The sequence below is a fragment of the Rhagoletis zephyria genome, unplaced genomic scaffold (assembly GCF_001687245.7).
Source record: "Rhagoletis zephyria isolate East Lansing unplaced genomic scaffold, Rhagoletis_zephyria_1.1 Rzeph_scaffold_02258, whole genome shotgun sequence".
NCBI classification, from domain to species: domain Eukaryota; kingdom Metazoa; phylum Arthropoda; class Insecta; order Diptera; family Tephritidae; genus Rhagoletis; species Rhagoletis zephyria.
This window is the reverse complement of record NW_016159342.1, coordinates 1-16,060: the sequence shown is the minus strand read 5'-3', so window position 1 is coordinate 16,060 and position 16,060 is coordinate 1. Positions and strand designations below refer to the sequence as shown.

At 35.1% G+C, this 16,060-nt stretch overlaps 2 protein-coding genes across 5 annotated transcripts; one reads left to right on the top strand and one right to left on the bottom strand.

The window, feature by feature from the left end:
* The first annotated feature begins 12,319 nt into the window (after positions 1 to 12,319).
* Positions 12,320 to 13,482, top strand: LOC108366411 (uncharacterized). Its single transcript, XM_017620822.1, has 3 exons — positions 12,320 to 12,363; positions 12,426 to 12,779; positions 12,857 to 13,482. Exons 2-3 carry the CDS (start codon positions 12,429 to 12,431, stop codon positions 12,923 to 12,925), a joined length of 420 nt encoding a protein of 139 aa, XP_017476311.1. The 5' UTR covers positions 12,320 to 12,363; positions 12,426 to 12,428; the 3' UTR covers positions 12,926 to 13,482.
* A 662-nt stretch (positions 13,483 to 14,144) lies between these two features.
* On the bottom strand, positions 14,145 to 15,694 carry LOC108366410 (uncharacterized). Of its 4 annotated transcripts, none has more exons than XM_017620818.1 (3): positions 15,510 to 15,694; positions 15,177 to 15,450; positions 14,145 to 15,114 (listed from the first exon to the last, which is right to left on the bottom strand). In XM_017620818.1, exon 3 carries the CDS (start codon positions 14,945 to 14,947, stop codon positions 14,258 to 14,260), a length of 690 nt encoding a protein of 229 aa, XP_017476307.1. In that variant the 5' UTR covers positions 14,948 to 15,114; positions 15,177 to 15,450; positions 15,510 to 15,694; the 3' UTR covers positions 14,145 to 14,257. The 4 variants fall into 3 exon arrangements, with proteins under 4 accessions (XP_017476308.1, XP_017476307.1, XP_017476310.1 ...); XM_017620819.1 differs by having other exon boundaries at positions 14,145 to 14,947; positions 15,005 to 15,114; positions 15,177 to 15,694; XM_017620817.1 differs by having other exon boundaries at positions 15,177 to 15,694.
* Positions 15,695 to 16,060: the final 366 nt, after the last annotated feature.

Sequence of the window (16,060 nt, the reverse complement as noted above, 5' to 3'; positions counted from 1 at the left end):
TACTTTCATTCTTGTATTGGTCTTTTTCTAAGGGTTATTCTTTACCCTTTTATTAGCAGGTTTTTCTTAAATTAATACCATGTGGATACACTCAAGAAGCACTTGTTTCAGCCCCAACCATGTCCGTTGCAACATTTCCGTGTGCAATTTCCCTTTAATTTGCCAATTTGCTCCCAACCCACCAACCGCCGCTAAAGAAGTTTCACTTCAAAAATTGGGAAAATAGCGTTTTGAAGCCGTATCACACAACGATCGAAAAAAGCAGCTAAATACTCGAATAAATATTTTTTCCTAAAAACACGTTTTTGGCAATTAAATCCGATAGTAACATGCTACTATGTTTTACAAAACATTGAATTGCAGTATTACACAAGCTTTTTTTTCTTTACGAAAAAAATTTAAATAACAGTATATTCCTTTACCTAACCTAATTGTTTTATGAGTTCTGGAATAATTATTGAAATGTCACTTCACATCTGGTTCCTCTGAGGTATCCTTTACACGTAACAAGAATGAAAATCTGTGTTTTTACCAACTTGCTTTTTGACTACATGCGCTTATGGGTTTTTACAATTCTGGGCCACTGTACGTCCTCCAAGGTTTAGATAAAAATTATGTAAATACATTCAAACTGCATTGTCAAATACTTATCAGTAGTAATGAAATCTACTTAAACAAATTATAGCTCTCAATATTGTCAAAACATTATTCTTCATATGTTTGACGTACAATAGTGGTCACGTAAATTACAATTTGCAAATGGGAAGGCAAATGAATGCAAACAAACCCTACGCCCGTATATTTTAAATAAGTCCCGTTTTACTCTCAATGCACTGATTTAGTGTGCAAAGCTGTGCAAAAAAGATGCACTCCATCAAAGCTCACGATATATATTTATATAAAAAACGAGAGGAAAAGGCAAAGTTTTGAATACTTATTAGAGGCAGACCAAAGCAAGCACCTCAATATAAAAATAATTTTCTAAAATATGTACTTTGGCAATTAATATTCATTGTAAAATTCATCATGTAGTAATCTGTACAAAATCATTAAACTACCATTTATCGCAATACCACGTAAGCTATGTATAATAACAAAAAATCCAAGGCGAAATATACTGCTCATAAGAACCTTCTTAGGGTGCTGGAACAATGTTAATTGAAATATCTCTCACATATGGTACCATTAAACGTAACAACTGTCAAAATAAATTTTTTCGCATGTTCGATTTTTGGCCTCATGCGCGAGTTTTCAACAATCCTATAACTATACTGTTCACTTACCGCCGACCGCTTTACCATCGTCCGCTGTAATTCTGTGTGGAGCTTTATACATACGTATTTTTGCTTATAATTGCATTAAGTTGGAAGTGATGTTTGGGTTTAATCTTTTTATACCCGAGCGCACTTGTGCACAAGGGTATTATAACTTTGTTCACATAACGGTTGTTTGTAACAGGCAAAACGAATCGAGATAGATATAGACAAATGTATACATAAATGATCAGAATGAAAAGAGAAATCGATTAAGCGGTGACTGTCTGTCTGTCCGTCCGTCCGTCCGTCCGTCTGTGCACACGATAACTCGAGTAAAAATTGAGATATCTTAACGAAACTTGGTACGTGGACTTCTTTTGGGCATAGGACGGATGGTATTGAAAATGGGCGAAATCGGACAATAACCACGCCTACCTCCCATATAACGGTAATTTTCAGAAATACGAAAAGTGCGATATTTTAGTAACTACTAAAGATAATTCACTCAAAATTGATATTTACAATGAGTTTTAGACGAAAAATAAGAATATTAAAACATTTTGGCAAATGGGCGTAGCCACGCCCACTTATGGTTACATGTGTATATCTTGGTAACCGCTGCACCAATTTCTTCTAAACTTGGCACAGTTAGTGGTCCTGGTACAGCATACCAAACGGCCATATAACGGTAATTTAGAAAAATGCGAAATCCTCGATAAATCAGTAAATATTAAAGCAAATTTTTTCAAAATTGATGGTTGCAACAATTCTTAACAAAGAAATATGTTTGTGATACAATTTTGGAAAATGGGCGTGGCACCGCCCACTTATGATCACATATATGTATCTCGGTAACCGTTCTACCAATTTGTACCAAACTCGGTACGGTTATTGTACTTGCCACATAAAAGCAAACCGTTGGAAATTGTTGAAATTGGACTAAAATTACGGCCGATTTTCATATAACGGTAAATTTCAGAAATGTTTGAAATTTCAATATTTCGAAATTTAAGGACGCTAATTTACTTAATATTTATACACCCCGGCTTATCATGTAGCGCCGGGTATTTAATGTTCGGCTCCGTCCGAACTTAGACTTTCTTACTTGTTATACATAAGATACATATGACATGCCCCCTTTTCCAAATTTGGGCAAACTCCACATAAAATATCTGCATGATGGCCCGAATATGCTATATAAATTTGGTTGAATTCGGTGAAGCTGTTCTCAAGTTATAATCTAACTCCCTAATTTTTATAAATAAAATAGAGGCGCCACACCCGCTTTTCCGAATTCAAGCAAACTTCGCATAAACCATCTGCATGACAGATCGAATATGCCACATAAATTTGGTTGAATTCGGTGAAGCCGTTCTCAAGTTATGAGGTCACACCAAAAACATGCACTTATTTTTATATATAAGATAAGTTAATAATAAAAATGAGCTGAAATTAAAGTAAAGCAATTCCTAGGCTAGCCTAATTTGCCAAGTACAACTCTTCCAAAGGACTACATATTTCATCATGAACCAAAAATACAAGATCACGTAAGAACGCGACGTTGTATTTGTAACTGGTTTTGAGAAAAAAGTTTGCGAAAGCGGGTTCGTCAGCTGAGCGTTTGTTTACATCACAAGCACCACTATTTTACACATTTATTCAAGTAAAGAAGAGTTAATTCAACATGACAACACATTTTAAAGCATTTTGTTGCATCATTTTACCTAAATTGTGCGTTTAAAGTGGTTGACAATAATTTTGGCTAATTTTGGTTTTCGTTGTTTTCTTTGCTTTGTTTACTTTTCGCTCGTTTTCCCGTGAAACAAGATGGCGTAGAACCCGCTAAAAAAATCGACTTTTTTCACTCTCTTGTTCTTACGTGATCTTGTGTCTTTCGTTCATGATATTTCATTGTGGGATCGTAACAGCGCGTTTACAATGGACAATGCCGTCAACACAATAAAGAAATACGTATTAGTTGTCAAAAACGCGATGACAATTCAGTTTGAGCAAAATGTCGACCGTGAACGTTGAATTATAAGCTGCAGAAATATACATTTCGCGCGAACTATTTAAGCTAAAAACTAAAAAATAAAAAAGAAGAGACAAAAATCTCTTTAGATATTATAGTTACATTTATATAAAATTATTTAGGGGATTCCCTTAAACTCGCAAAGTCTTAAACCATGTAAAACTCGGTAAGTTTACGAGTAAAGAGTTCTATCGAGCCACATTTTTGCATGATCCAACTACACAAGATCTGGCAAGATGAAGCAAAAGAAAAAAGTGGTTTTCTGGCCGACGTTTGTAATTTCGGCGCCATGTTATTTTCTTTGAAAAGTAAACAAAGAATATGAAGACGAAGCATAAAGAAAAAAATGCAAGCAATTTTGCAACACATGTTTGCGCTAACCCAATTATTATTTTGTACGTGTTTTTGCCACCAATCACCGCGCACTTCATTTTAATTTCATTTGCACAAAAATTTATTGAAAATCGCTTAAAAATCACTGAAATAAACCACCGACAAAATACACATAAAAAAGAAGCAAAACAGAAATAGCAAGCTTCAAAATTACAAACGTCACACACTTTTTTCTCAATTGCTATTACAAATGGCTGCTTCTAAACCAGTCAGATCTGTTCTAATTGGTTCATGGCGAAAAGGTGTAAATATGTGCGTAACGGCCCGTCTCCACATGCTAAAGTTTTTGCCTTCCAACTGTCCTTTTTTTGCTTGACGTAAATTTTATCAGAGGTAATATTTTTGCGTGGGCATTTTTTATCTTGATAAAAGCATTTGTAAAATGGCTATTTTTGCCGGATTTAATCACTTAGTAAATCCCTTTCAATTGTGCCCTTTGAGCCACAATTACCCCTTCACCTTAAAAAAATTGGTGAAAAGTAGTGTTCTTCGAAAAAAACATGCAAAATCCACGAGATTTATTCCAAAACAACAAATTTATGTATTTTTTTATTATACTAGTATTACAGATTTTGAAACGAGCAACACGATTCCACTGTTCAAAATCCGAAAAACAATTGGACACCTTAATTTAAAAAATGCATTATTTATTGCATTTTTTTTTTTATTTGCATGCAGCTGTGCATGCAATTCACGACCTTTAATTTGAGCCAAGGTGGAAGTCTCTAGGCCCTTTGAGAGCCAAATTATAACGAATCTAAAGATAACTTACATAAGTATGTTTGTATTTGTTTAATACATGTCGGCGAAAACGCCTGTGTGTCGGCGGAAACGCAGCTGAGCATCCTTCACTCAATTTTATATTCCACGAGCAATAAGCGCAATTCACTACTATTAACCTTTAACTGTGAAGGTGGTGGTAAAATTTACCTCCTCTTTAAATTTTTTTGAATTACTCTCCTTGATCAGTTTTGTTTTTGCTATGGAAGGTGTAGCGTGGGCGGAGAAATGCTGATGCTGGTGTAAAAATTACCACTCCTCAACGTTTATGCAACTTTTTCTTTCAAGGAAGGTTGACCAGGGCATGAATCACGTATGACGACAATCGTCTGAACGATATCGTGTCGAGATTGTCTTGCTTCATAAAAATCAAAAATTGTTTGATCGTTTGTGCGATATCGTCAACTCGAGTCCAGTTTTGCTTCACGTAGCAGTAACAGTAACACGTAACAGTAACACAAATGCATAAATCAGGGCATGAATCACGTAAACCGACAATCGGCTGAACGATATCGTGTCGAGTTTGTGTTGCTTCATGAAAACCAAAAATTGTTTGATCGTTTGTGCGATATCGTCAACTCGATTCCAGTTTTGCTTCACGTAACAGTAGTAGTAACACGTAACAGCAACACAAATGCATAAATCAGTGTTTTTACGAGGTCGTTTTGTCAGTATCGTTTGAACGACTATCGTTTCAAAGTTACGTGATTCATGCCTAGTGTTTTGACAACATCGTTTTGTCAGTATCGTTTGAACGACTATCGTTTCAAAGTTACGTGATTCATGCCCAGTATTTTTTACAATTACATTTTTTAATATAATCTCTTTTATTTCTTTAAATATATATATTTGGCTGTGAAAAGATGCCCCTTAAGCTTTAGATTAATTTTTATTTTACACTTTTTTTATAAGTTTTCTATGTGATGCTTTCGGTCTTGTGAATAATAAAAGCCTTGTGAAATAAAGTGGGACTTTTGTTGATTTTAAAAGAAAAAATAAAATTTTGTATTTATTTTAACTTAAAAATCTAGTAGCTTTGTTTAAAAGAAAAAATAATTATAAAATGGCCAATTTGTATTCAAATTTCTAACTTAAATTCGAAGGGGTAAATTTTACCACCAGGTCACAGACTATGTCCAAAAAATTCACCTCCGTAGTTAAAGGTTAATTTGAGCAAAAGTAGAAGCCTCTAGGCCCTCTGAGAGCCATGTTATAACAATTTTAAACCAAGCTTCGAAACTGCTGTACTAGTTTTTACTCCGAAATTAGAAAAAAAATTGCGAAAAATGTCCAATGAAATGTCGAAGTTTAACTTCAGAATCGTAATAATTTAGCTCTCACAGGGCCTGGAGACTTATTTCTACCTTGGCTTAAGTTAAAGGTCTTGAATAACACTAAAACTGACTTGTTTTTCGAGGTATATAAAATCATGTGAAGGATGCATTTTTCAAATTGAGGGGTTGAATTTTGTTTCCGTTTTTCAAACACGTGTGTTTTGTTTCTTGTCTCAAAATCTATAATATTAGTATAATAAAAAAAAACAAAAATGAAGTGTTAAAAAAGCACACTATGTGCCGTCGAGTTAGCTCGAATATCTTATTTTTCAGTTGAGAAATTTAATTTTGAAATTTTAAAATTACTACGGTGTATTTTTCTCAAAACCATATGACTCAAAATATATGATTTATAAAAATATAATTGATTTATAAACAATATATAATATAATAAAATAAAATGTCTATTATACTTGGGCGTACAAAATTTTTGATTCCTCACGATCCGGCCCTGGTATTTCATATCCAAGTAAATAATAACAAATATTTTAATAGAAAACAACTCAATTTTTGCTTTTATAATAAAACTCGCAAATGCCCAGATGGTTCGTGGCGCTTTTAAGATCTTTTGCGTTGGCCAATTCAAAAATAGCGTTTAAAAGCAAAAGCGGTCTGTGAAGTAAACATTTTTAGTCTAAGTTTAAACGACTAAAGAGCGAAATCCTCCTCACACATATGCCAAGAATAGTAGCGCTGTGATTTCATATGGAATACTAAGCCCTTTCGATGTCATGGTATTATTTCCACCTGTGAGATCTCTGCCAAGCGTGCGCAATATTCTTCTATGATCTTGCAACTTCAGCATTGGTCCGATGTTCCATGTAAGCCAATAAAAGTCCTTATAAGGAAACTCAAGAGCACAGATGAGCGTTTTGAATTAAAGGAGGGCCAATAATCCACGCTTTCCCACAGGATGAAAAGTTTTCCCGTACATTGACTAAATGAGTCGTGTGATCTCTTAAATATCGTTCAAATGAAGCCATTGGTTGCGTTCATAAGACGTAGCTGTTTAGCTCATCTGCTACGAAACTGCTGGCAACTGTTGGACCCAACAATTACGTCATAGAAACGGCTTGATGAATATGCTGCCAAATGAACAGCTGATAAATGTAAACAAATGAAATTGCAACAAATATAGATATTTGCGCCGATACTCTTTAGAATTCAACGCTGAGCGGCCGCCGTGTTGAAAAAATCGTTCAATGTTACAATGAACTAAACAGTGTAAAATTATATAGCAAACATCTTAAAAACATATATTTAGAAACGTAGTATTATTATAAAATATTTTAGTTACTTTATCACGTCAGTAATATAAAATATAATAAATTTGTTTGCAACTGCCACCTAATAAGGCGGCGTTAAATTTAATATAAGCGGCGTAAGTCTTTTCGATCAGCTGTTTAGGCTAAGCCCAACACGTTGAGTTCAGGTAGCGTAAAAATTTTCCGCTGGAAAAAATGGCGGAAAAATGCCAACTGTTGGGCTGAGCGTAACTACTCAACTGTGCGTTTCTAAGACAAACAGCCAACGGTTACGCAACAGCAACGACTTATGAACGCGCCCATTGATATACCTATCGTTTTCCTTCTTGGACAGATGTGGTCGAATCTTTCTTTGTCAATTCGCCACTTTTACAATTCGTCTTAATATTTATGAATTTGTTTCTTTGAGTCTTACTGCTGTAATAACGGCCGCAACTTCGTCAATCGGAGGTAGATGCAAGATCACGCTTACGCAGTCTTACGGTCTTTATATGCATACTTAAACGCATCCTTGATTTAGCCATCTGAACAGCCAAAGCAGAACAAACCCCGGGGGGTTTCTATATATTTCAGGTGCAGCGTCATCCATTGGGTCCCTTTTGTGCAAAACCTTTGCTTGTCATGAAATTCATACGAATTATGAATTCCAATCAGATTTTATAAAAAAAATTCTAAATACCTAAACTCCAACGGTCCATTTTTAGCAAAGGAATTTTAGGAACTTAGGAATTTATCTGCGAATTTGAACGAAATCTGTTAATAAATACGACTTTTATAAGCAACTCTACTCCAGCGCCACCAGCGTGTTTTCTAGTAGCCTATAATAGGACCATATATGCAAGGTATAACCTCCGACAATTTGACTGGGCTCTATTGAGTGGTTTTTTAACTCAACTCCAGCACCATCTAGCGGGTCCGTTTTTCGCAAGTGCTTTTTTCATCATGCTTACGAAATCGGTTCATAAATAAAACTTTTATAAATTACTCGCCTCCCGCGCCACCTAGCGGCTCCGATCTTTGGTAAACGTATTTTCCATTATGCTGAAACTATACCTTTTGAATTTGAAAAAAATCGGTTTATGAATACGACTTTTATAAATATCTCGACTTCCGCGCCACCTATCGGGTATATTTTTGGGAAACGTGTTTGCCTTCATGCTGGTAGCTTACATTTTAAATTTAAAAGAAATCGGTTCATAAATACGATTTTTATAAATAACTCGACCCCGGCGCCACCTACCGAGCTTTTCGGTAGCCTATAAAAGGACCTTATGTGCAAGGAATAGCCTCTGAATATTTGACTTAAATCTATGCAGTAGTTTTTGTGTTAACTCTGAACAAAGAAAACGGCTATTATTTTATATATATAGAAGATATAAATAATGTTGCCGCCACGAAGTTATCGCGTAAATGAAAATGTAGCTGTCAAACTAACAAATTGCTGGCAATATTTATCAAGATAAAAGCTCTGTAAATTATTGCTTGCCAAGAGCAATATGCGATCTCCATTGGCAAATTTTTGCCTGACAACATAATCAAGATAAAAACTTTTGCCTAAGGAGACAGCAAGTAAAGTGACTGTTTGACAGATCAACCAGGATTTTGTGAAGCAATTTTTGTTTCGTAGTATTTTCCATAACATCCCGCCTTCTTGTCTCTATCACTCTTGGCTAAAATACAATAAAAATCCCTAAAATTAGCAGAAAATCTAAGTCAATACAGCTAGTGGATGAAATTCATTCATTTTATTCGCATATTATTTTCTTCGTTTATTTTCGTTATTATATCATACATTTTAATAATGGTATTCATTAAACCTTATGAATGCATTATAAACCGTATAAACCTATAACTGTGTACACCTTATAAATTAACTGTCATTTGTATAGAAACTCGTTTACACATTTCTTATAAATTTCTCCAGCGACTTCACTGAATAAACTTGACAAACTGAAGCCAATGCAACTCTGTCGCAACTCCAGCTGTGTTTCTGGACAATAATCGGGATCCACATAAAAATTTTGCACGCAAATTCAACAGCAACGATATCATCCTGATAGAGATCTTGTTCAATTTATTATCCATTCCGTTTTGTTTTATTCAATGATAATTTGGCCGCATGGTTTGGTAGCAGTGATAAATGAATTCATACACAAACAGACATTCTGCCATTGTTTCTTTTAACTTGCTTCAAATAAATCGCCTTTATGTTAAATATTTATTTAAATGAATATTATCTCGTCTAAATATATATTTTTCCCCATTTAGTGGGGTCATTTCCAAAATTTCTTAATCCTCGTGCTAGTAGTATAAAATTACTGATACTGAGCTCGATACCCAAAGAAGACACGACTATTGTGGCAAGTGTAAACAAAAGGAGAGTATGGGGCGTTCATGTAACAGAGTGCTTAAATTTATAAGAATACCTGCTTGATAAAGTTATCGGTTTAGATGAATACCACTAATTAGTCTGTTCCTTTGAACGGACTAAAACCTGTGGAACTGTTAAACTACAATTTTACTCTCTCAAATGAGAGTAAAAGGAGAACAGATGCAGAAGTGCATAGGAACGCAAAAAGCACTATTACCTGTAAAAACGTCAGTCGGTTTGTCTACATGTCATTTGAACAACACTGATTTAGCTGAAATATCACTAAATAATTATTAAAATCTATACATATTCAAACATTTCGTTGTTTACTTCCAATTTTTTACAAATATAAGGTACTTTGCTTTCACCGCTGTTAGTTTTTGCTTGCACCTGCAAATCAGCTGATCGTTTGACACTTTTCATGAACTTACAGGAAAAGAAACTCCGGACTAAATCCTGTAACTTCTGACTAGGAACAGTTGCTCAGTTACTCTCTCAAATGTGTTCCCACTTACAGGTTTTATGTCAATAGGAACGACTTCCTGTAAGTTCTGACTAAATCCTGTAAACCGGACTGCTATTGGAACAGACTAAATATAAAATTTCGGCCCCTCGACAACACTGAAGTTTGCGAGGTCGTTTGCGCATCAAATTTGCTTCGTAAATTTACGAGGGTCTCATAAATAGAGCTCCATACAAATTTAGACAATTCTTTTACGAGACTCGTAAATTTACGAGCTTTACAAGGTTTACGAGTTTAAGGGAAGACCCCTATTGTCTGCATACGTCAAATCACTTTCTGATTTCGGGTCTCAAGTTACCTATAACTTTAAAGCTCACTTTATAATTAGTTGCGTAAAAATTCCTGATTGTGTCTAAAGTAAAGCATTTTATTAGCAGTTTTAAATTCGTTTACAACCAAGAAACATACATACGTCAAAAACCGAAAGCGAAAGCAGAAATGCTTTAGATATAGCTTTATTTTTAATTCAGCCTTTATATATAAAGTGAGCTTTGAAGTTAAAGATTACTTCAGAAAACGGCCCTTAGGGCTAATTTAAAATTAATATTTTAACAACACTTAAGTTTAATTGTAGATTGTTGTTTAAATGCCTTTTAGGGCAAATTTCAACTGAATATTTAAATGGCACTTACGTTCAATTGTGGATTGTTGTTTAAATGGCATTTAACTTTCGTTGGGTTTCAGATTAAAAGACGTTCGCACGAGGAAATTTTGCGTTCAAGTTTTGCTTTCAACTCACGCAGGGTTGCACGAAAAAAAAGTTGAATAGCCAAATGTTGACTGGCGACCAACCTTGTTAAAAGCGATTAGTTGAAAGGTCGTTCAATCAAAAGTAGAATGCAAAGTTGAACAATGCAAACGCCTTTTTATGGCGAATATTTTTATATGGTTTTTATATTTGTATATTTTCAGCCATTCAATTTTTTTTCATCCAACCCTGCGTGAGTTGAACGCAAAAGTTGCCTGAAAAATCGCCTTGTCTGAAAGCCCCATTAAATATATCAAACAATTGGTAGCACTGCTGCTTGTTCCTCGAAGTTGTGGTTGCATTTGCTTGTTTCTTTACATTTCGTATTGAACAGCTGATTGTTTTTTGGTGGGATTTGGTGGGATTGATTAAACAACCTACCAATCAATCTTGGTTGTTTGGTACAAACACAGGGTTGCATATCTCATATATAAATAGCCAATATTGGCCATTTAAGTGCAGATTGAATGTATGATCTGAAAATGAATAGTGGAAGTTAAACAACAATCTCTATTTAAGTAGGCCATCTGAAATTGAGCCTTAGCTTTCTTGGGTTTCAGATCAACTTTAGTTGCATTCCCTAACTCGCAAGAAGTTGCAGGAATTTACAGAATTTTGCCGGAAAGCGTTCCCGTACTCGGTTCTCTGGCAAAGTAGGGGAAAAATGGGAGAATAAAATCGGCCCTCTCTGTGACAGAAGTTGCAAGATTTTGCCCGAAGAGTTTCTGCTGGTAAAATCTGGTAAAGTGTCAAACCACCAGCTGATCAAACGATTGGAATGATGAATAAGCAAAAACAAACGTACATCTGCATTTACATCTTATTAAATATATCGTAGCGAGGAAATTTCAAGTTCTGAAGGTATTTTTTGTTAATTTTCCTGTGTATTTGCTTATAATTTAGCAGATTGCCAAATGATAAAAACTGCCATGTAAGCAAAAAATGACGCCCACGGTGTATTTGACAGTTTTACCAGTTTTTACCCGAAAAGCATTCCCGTACTTTTTGGTTTTTCTCTCTTTCTCAGAGAGCAGTTTTGCTTTTTGACAGTTTTACAGGTTTTGTCCAGAAAAGTTGAGGAACGAAACTTTTGTTCAATTATGCCAAACAATTGGCAGCAATGCTGCTTGTTCCTTGAAATTGTTGTTGCATTTCCTTGTTTGTATACATTTTGTGCTGAATAGCTGACTGTTTTTCGTGGGATTTGGTGGGATTGATAAAACAACCTACCAATCAATCTTGGTTGTTTGGTACAACACAGGGCATGAATCATGTATGACGACAATCGTCTGGACGATATCGTGCTGACATTGTCTTGTTTCATGAAAACCAAAAATTGTTGGATTGTTTGTGCCATATTGCCCACTCAATTCCAGTTTTGTTTCACGTAACAGTAACAGTAGCACGTAACAGCAAAACAAATGCATGAATCAGTGTTTTGACGGCATCGTTTTGTCAGTATCGTTTGAACGACAATCGTTTCAAAGTTACGTGATTCATGCCCAGGGTTACATATCTCATATTTACATAAATAGCCAATATTGGCAATTTAAGTCCCCTTTCAGACACGTCAAGTCTTGAAAGCAATTTTTTTCGCATTCTCTTTTGTGTTTTCTATTTGCTTTCACAAGCGTCATAATTTGATTTGAAAATATTTTCTAGTAAGTCCCACGCTGAAAATTGAATATGAGTTTGGCGAAATTGTATTATTTGTATTTCTTAGACAATGGCATATAAGTGGACCAGGGAAAGTATTGAGAAATTTATATATTTGTACCAGGAGCATGAATGTCTTTACTCCGTGAGCTCCAAGGACTATTTAGACCGCCAGAAAAAAGCAATGGCGCTCCATGATATTCTAGCGAAGATGCAAGAAATTGATGGGTGCATAACGGTAGACTACCTTAAGAAAAAATGGAAAAGTTTGCGAACGCAATATTTGCAAGAATGTCGGTCGGTGAAGAATTCCAAAAAAAGTGGCGCTGGTGTTGATGATGTCCACTGTCCGAAGCTTTGGTGCTTTGATCAACTAAAATTTTTACACAATCATGTGCAATTCCGTCAAAGTGTTACTAATGTAAGTATATTTTATGCGATATAAACATGCTTATGACATTTATTTCAATGTATGCATATTTGTTGTATATGTTTCAGGTCGAAGAAGGTTCTGATGACGCTTCCAGTCCCTTAAGCACAGAAAAGGTACCAAAAAAGCCGAAATGATAGCTGACAGAAAAGCAAATAAAAATAAATTTGAGTGGTTGGGTCGGCAAGTGACTGAGCAGATGGAAGAGGTGGATGAGGAGTATCAGCCGCAAGCAGTTATGGAGGTTCAAGGTGTTATTAATAAATACTGGCAGGAAACCATAATAAAAAGAACTGCGTCATCATATTCCACTGCATCACCACCGTCTCCGATTCCTTCACGGGATATTTTAGAGGAATCAATGCGGGGTATTTTCAGCGATGAAGATTTTGATATTTAAAAAAATCGCCATCCACCGACAAAATCATTTAAGAGCCACCCCACACCACAGACCGCCGATTTAGTTGGGCTCGCTAGTGTTTCCATTGCAGCACAACTACTTAGTCGGGCGCGATTAAGTTGGTGTAGCGTTCGCACTTCCATACATCTTCATTTATTTGAAGCGAGCCCAACTAAATCGGCGGCTGATAAAGTCTGTGGTGTGCGGTGGCTCTTAGACATTTTTAAATGTGGCTTTAAAGTTTTAAAATCTGATAAAGTACAAAGTACAATGACTAAGTAACCTTTTTTTTAAGTTATAAAATGAACTGAATTTTAGATTTTTTGTTTGTGTTTATGTTATGTAATTGTTTCTACCCAACAAGCAAATTAAACTTAAAGAAAGTCTTATTAAAGTTTTGTATTATAAACATTAAGCTTACAAAACGTTGATTTTTTGTTTATAAAACGCTTGAAAGTAAGCGTAATATAATCGAAAAGGAGCCTTGGTTATAAGCGTAGAAATATAAACTTACAATATATGCTGAAAAGAAAGCTTTTAATAAGCGTAAAAGTGTAAACTTATAATAAAGGTTAAAAAAATTGTTTATAAGCGTATGAATATAAACTTACTAAAAATTTTCAAAATAAAGCTTTTTATAAACGTTTTTATAACCCTTTATTTAAAGATATTTCATTAAAAACTCATACATAGATTGCTTACCATCTAGAAACTAAAAGAAATACGAATTTTCGGCGGACTCATCTACAGTCGCATTTTCTTTTTTTTATATGGAAGAAAATAAGCAATACCATTACCAAACAAAAAAGGGCCAAAAAAAGCCATAAGTTGTAGATACTTCAGTGTTGGAATTTTTTATAAAAAAATTTAATGGGCTACAAAACTGCATACTCAGAATCTTTAAAGGAAAATCTTATTAAAAAAGCTAGAAATTTTTACGAAAGTTTGACCTTTTTTTTAATAATATTTGTATTATAGGGTAGGAACAACATATTAATATGAGCTTATAAATTATACTTTTTAATTTATAATTTGCCTTCTTCGTTAAAATATTCTGTGAACTCTTGCCTTATGAGTTCAGCTTCGCCTTTTCGTGGATTATATGGTACATCTGTATAAACTTCTGGGTATTGCTAATACTTGCAGTTTCTAGGGGCGTGTTGATATATGTATTATCGGTTTGTAAAAGAAAATTATGAATTGCGATACAAGCCAATGTGACTTTTTCTACGGTGTCAACTTTTAGGTTCATTGTGGTTAAAAAAACTCGAAATCTATTGCTTAGGGTTCCAAACGCATGCTCAACAACATGCCTAGCTCGAGAGAGCCGTAAATTAAATATTTGTTTCTTTTTATTTTTCGTGTGATACGGATATGGCTTCATTATGTGCTTTTGTAGCGGAAAAGCGTCGTCCCCTACAACAACATAGGGAACATTCCGTCCCCTTCCAATTAAAGAGCTTTTTGGCAAATGTTCTTTTTCTAAAATTTCTTTAAGGCGATTCTGTTGTAGCACACCAGCATCATTCGCACGCCCATTAGTCCCTACATCCACAAATACAAAACGGCAATTGGCATCAACTAAGGCCAATAGAATTACACTATAAGTGCCCTTGTAGTTACGATAAAATGCACCGTCCTTCCGCAGCGGCCGAAAGTTGATGTGCTTGCCGTCCAATGCGCCTAAACAATTTGGAAATTGCCACTTTATGGCGAATTCTTTCGCTATAGCTTCCCATTCCGCAAAGTTGCTTGGCATCTTTAAATAATAAACTTATACAATTTATGTTTAGGAAAGACTAACAAATTTACGTACACGCAGGTGTAGCACTTTCAATTTTTCAAATAATATTTTGCACACTTCGGGTATGGTCTCGCTAATAAAGGACGTTGACAAACGTGTTTGGTAACTTATAAACGTTTCACCTAAAATAAATATATTTGTTTAATGCACTACACTTTGATTTTCCTGCGATTACAGAACATACCAGTGGCAAGAAATCTCAACGTCACGGCCAAACTTCTCCGCTGCAGAAATAGTTTCTCTTCTCAGCGAACTACGCCGCTCGATTTCTGGTTTAACCAGATCTAATAAAATGTCAAATTGACTTTTGAAACCCCCAGAATCTGAAGTGAGAAGTTCCTTGGTTAGGAACACAAAAGAGCCTCGATTATTCTTCTCAGCTCTCCACTCCTTTACCCACATACGTTTTCGTATTCTTCCCGGTAGTGCAGCAGCTTTTTCGCACAAATCATGTAAGCCTTTTTCATAAAAATAATTAGTACATGCGTTTGTATTAAGTTTAAGTTCAATCTCTTACCATAAACAATTTCGTCATCGCTATCTTGTTCAATAAATTTGGTGGTGACGTCCAAGATTTCTCTTAAAATAATTTCTTTTTGGTATTCCATTTTTTGCATTTATACTGCCTTCAGTGTCAAATTCCAAATGTTAAATGGGAAGCAACGAAAAGTTCAAAAGAGACAAGAAAACTTGAAACGAATTGACGGTACGGAGGTATCTGTACTCTTCCCCTCTCTTCCCACCTCCTTCGCCAACGAACGAGCAGACTTGAAAGCAAGACTTGACGTGTCTGAAAGGGGACTAAGTGCAGATTAAATGTATGATCTGAAAATGAATAGTGAAAGTTAATCAACAATTTCTCCTTAAGTAGGCCATCTGAAATTATGCATTACCCTGCAAAAATCGCGACTACTCCATGCTTGCGTGTAAAGAGTATTCCCTAAGGACCAAAGAGTACTCCAAAATTAACCACAATTCATATAAAAAATATGGTCCAATTAACATTGCGATGTCCTAGGGCAGGACCATATACTCCATCCCTGCATTACATCAGAGTAGCACAAAACT